Here is a 3,750-nt window from a genome sequence, read left to right as displayed (position 1 = left end):
TTTTATAATAGCACCAAGTATGGCGTGGATATACTTGACCAAATGGCCCGAAAATATAGCGTTAAAGCAGGCTCTCGCAGATGACTTCTACAAGTTTTCTATAACATTTTAGATTTAGCAGCTATCAATGCTTGGATTCTATATAAAGAGACCACTTATGTAAATATTTCAAGAAAAGATTTTATTTTCCAATTGGCTGAAGAGCTAAGAAGTAAATATAGAGATGTCGAGAACACATCCATTCTATTGACAAAAATTCATNAAAATATAGCGTTAAAGCAGGCTCTCGCAGATGGCTTCTACAAGTTTTCTATAACATTTTAGATTTAGCAGCTATCAATGCTTGGATTCTATATAAAGAGACCACTTATGTAAATATTTCAAGAAAAGATTTTATTTTCCAATTGGCTGAAGAGCTAAGAAGTAAATATAGAGATGTCGAGAACACATCCATTCTATTGACAAAAATTCATACTACTGACGCACGAAAGAATTGTCAAGTTCAAGAATCATGTAATAGAAATAGATGTAAGAGCCTTTGTGCTAAATGTAATCGAAATGTTTGCGGAAAATGTATTTCAAAAACAGAGTTTATATGTAAAAAATGTTTTCAATGAATTTTTTAATAATAAATCTTTCATTTAAATTGATTTGGAACTATTTTCTTTGCAAAGAACTTCAATTTTCTCGTATGAGTCAAATTGGCTCACTTCAGTAAAAATAGGTATATAATCAACATCCGTAAATCTAGTGTTAAAAGGAACCCGGTTCGAGTCGATGGAAGAGGTGAAGCGAAAATCGGCGGAGCTCCTAAAAACACTTACAAAAGAAGACTTCCAGCATTGCTTTGATCAATGGAAAAAACGAATGGAACGGTGTGTGGCGAGGGGAGGGGAGTATATTGAAGGGGAGCATTCGATTGTAGAATAATTTTTAAAATAAAACTCTTTTTCATAAGCAGTCTCGTTATTTAATAGCCAGACCTCGTATTACCTTTTTTTAACTTTGATGTGTGGAATCGCACATAATCGTTGCAAGATTTGTAAGCTTTCTTTGCTTTAGACTTGCCCATTATTGGGTTCTTCCGCAAAATCCGAAGATACGACGTTGGACGAAACTGGTTTTACGTTCGTATCCAAGTGTATTACAGCGCTCGAAGATAGAGGTGAGCGGTAATTGTGACCTAGTGATTAATGTGTGAATTAATCGAGCTTAAATTACCTGATAACTATCAATTACAGGGCTTGAAGAACAAGGTTTGTACAGAGTCGTCGGTGTTGCCTCGAAAGTGAACAAACTTCTGACGATGGGACTCGACAAGAGGAAAGTAGACAAGATCAATCTAAACGATCGTTTCGAGTGGGAGAGCAAAACTATTACTAGCGCACTCAAGACATATCTAAGGACATTGTCGGAACCGTTGATGACTTTCCGATACTACAATAGCTTCATTACAGCTGCGAGTGCGTATAGGTATTCTCATAACATATTGTTTTATTTTTGCTATTACATCCACTCTGAGAGAAAGAGATTAGAGAGGGACTACATGCCAAGATTAGCTTTCTTCTCTTTTTCTCTTTCCTATCGTAAAAAACCGCTTTTTCTTTCTTCTCTCCCCATTGATTTTTCATTTAAACAATCCTCGTGTGTAAATAAAACAGATAAAGAATATATAGTTTAATATACATTTTTCTACTGTTATTAAACAGAACAGGAGACGAAAGAAACTAGGATAAACGATGTACACAACCTCGTTTATCGACTACCCAAAGCCAACTTCAACATGCTGATTCTTCTTATCACACATCTTTGCACGTAAGAGACGAGTTATTCTTATTAATTATTACTTGTTATTGTTGAATTTTACTCTTTCATTGCATATCTAAAGATTATTTGTTTATCTAAAATCATTTAATCGCTATCTAGAGTGTTTTCTTTTGCGTTTTGTGCGTGTGATAATCTACCGTAGCAAGAAACTCACATATCGGCAAACTTACTCAGAATTCTGTCGAAATTCCAGTGTGGCCAAAAAGAGCGATAAAAATCTGATGACCGTGGGGAACTTGGCGGTATGTTTCGGTCCGACATTATTGCGGCCGGAAGAGGAAACGGTGGCTTCCATAATAGATATCAAATTTCACAATATCGTGGTGGAGATATTAATAGAGAATTGCGAAAGAATCGTGGCTGGATCTCCGCAAGATTCGTTGCGCACAGCGGCGGGACACTCACCGTTGCAAACCACTGTTGTTGTCCCAAGTAAATCGCAACGTGTCAAAGTCCAAGAAGAGGGTCCGACTTCTTCCTCTGGTAACGGCACGGCATTCATGAGATATCCGCTTCACACGGCGATATCGCTCACACCCACGTCGTCGCAGGCGCACGTGAGTTTCTCTCATTTCACCTCACCGCTGATTCAATTGTTAATTTCGCACATAAGATGAATAAGAGAAATATGTGCGGTATCTTGTCATTTTAGACAAAAATTTACATAGAGATATGTTTTTTACCGTCAATATAACACAGTACATATCGATATGTCTGCAGCTTGTTACGAGGTCCTATTACGACGGGCAGCCTTTAACGGTGGTTAACAAGTCCTCTATCGTCGACGAAAGAAGCAACGGGGATTACGAAGACCTCGACAACACGAGCCATCGTATACCATTGTACGTAGAAATTGGTCGTGGTGGCGGCAGCGGTGGTGGCGGTAGCAGTCGCATAAAATTGACTAATGCGAACCTGATGTATCATTCAGCCGACAAAGGTTTGGTTCTTCATACGTCCATACATTTATTTCGCGATAATACTTGCAATACCGTCTTTAGATCTGCCAGAGAAGATGTGTCCGAACGAGGCTTTTGTTATTTGTTGTAGTACTGAGCGGCGGTAATACGAGTAGCTCGAGTGAATCGATCGCGTCGGACCCTCATCCGTTTACAGGCGAGATACCAGTGAAGCAGAAACGCAGCGGCATGATGTCCGTGCACTATCCCACCGCTTACTCCCAACGCAGCAACTCGTCGTCATGTCCGTGAGTCGCTTCTTTTCATTAACAACCGGAAAAGGAACTCTGTACTCCGTGTATTCCCAATCGCACTTTTGTCCTCATCTCGATATTTTAATTGCAGCATTAACACTTCGCCCGGTAATGGACGTTCGAGCCCCGGTCAGACGCCTGGAATTTGGTGAGTGCTGCTCCCCACACTTGGTGAGATTTAAGTTCAGTGATCGCGATTTCGTAGTGACCACGTACGTTTTCTTTCTTAGGAGAGTACGAACTTTGTACGCGTGCATGGCGGAAAATGACGGGGAATTGTCATTTGAACCAAATCAAATCATCACAAATGGTGTGTACGACACGGAGACTGTTAATTTAACATATGTATACGAAAGCTTATGATAACGTGTGTATTTTTACAGTTAAGGACTCTTGGGAACCAGGTTGGCTGGAAGGTACGTTGAACGGTAAAACGGGATTGGTACCGAAGAATTATGTTGAACAACTGCCCTAAATATTAGCCAAAGAGTGAGACAATACGGTGACTTCACCATCATGATGAAACGTTCTTCTGAGGATCGTCTTTGGTCGTTCAAGATAGGCAATTGTACAACGTGTTGTAAACTTGATTCATATTAATTTTGTTTGGCTACACACTGCTTAGTCAATTACATAAATATATAATTGATATATTATATATTATATAATATGTATAATATATATATATATATATATATATATATATATAT

General features: G+C 38.7%; 1 protein-coding gene across 1 annotated transcript; it reads left to right on the top strand.

The window, feature by feature from the left end:
- Positions 1-1,062: 1,062 nt before the first annotated feature.
- Positions 1,063-3,693, top strand: LOC106747117 (rho GTPase-activating protein 10-like; the record flags this gene model as incomplete). The annotated part of the gene is made up of 9 exons (XM_014624419.1): positions 1,063-1,165; positions 1,242-1,463; positions 1,710-1,815; positions 2,021-2,384; positions 2,548-2,767; positions 2,878-3,034; positions 3,132-3,188; positions 3,271-3,350; positions 3,424-3,693. Coding segments are annotated over 9 exons (1,401 nt in total), but the record flags the coding sequence as incomplete, so codon positions are not given.
- Positions 3,694-3,750: the final 57 nt, after the last annotated feature.

Source organism: Dinoponera quadriceps, unplaced genomic scaffold (assembly GCF_001313825.1).
Source record: "Dinoponera quadriceps isolate SergipeBrazil2010 unplaced genomic scaffold, ASM131382v1 scaffold221, whole genome shotgun sequence".
NCBI classification, from domain to species: domain Eukaryota; kingdom Metazoa; phylum Arthropoda; class Insecta; order Hymenoptera; family Formicidae; genus Dinoponera; species Dinoponera quadriceps.
The sequence above is the reverse complement of the archived record's forward strand: the minus strand, read 5'-3'. Positions and strand labels throughout refer to the sequence as shown.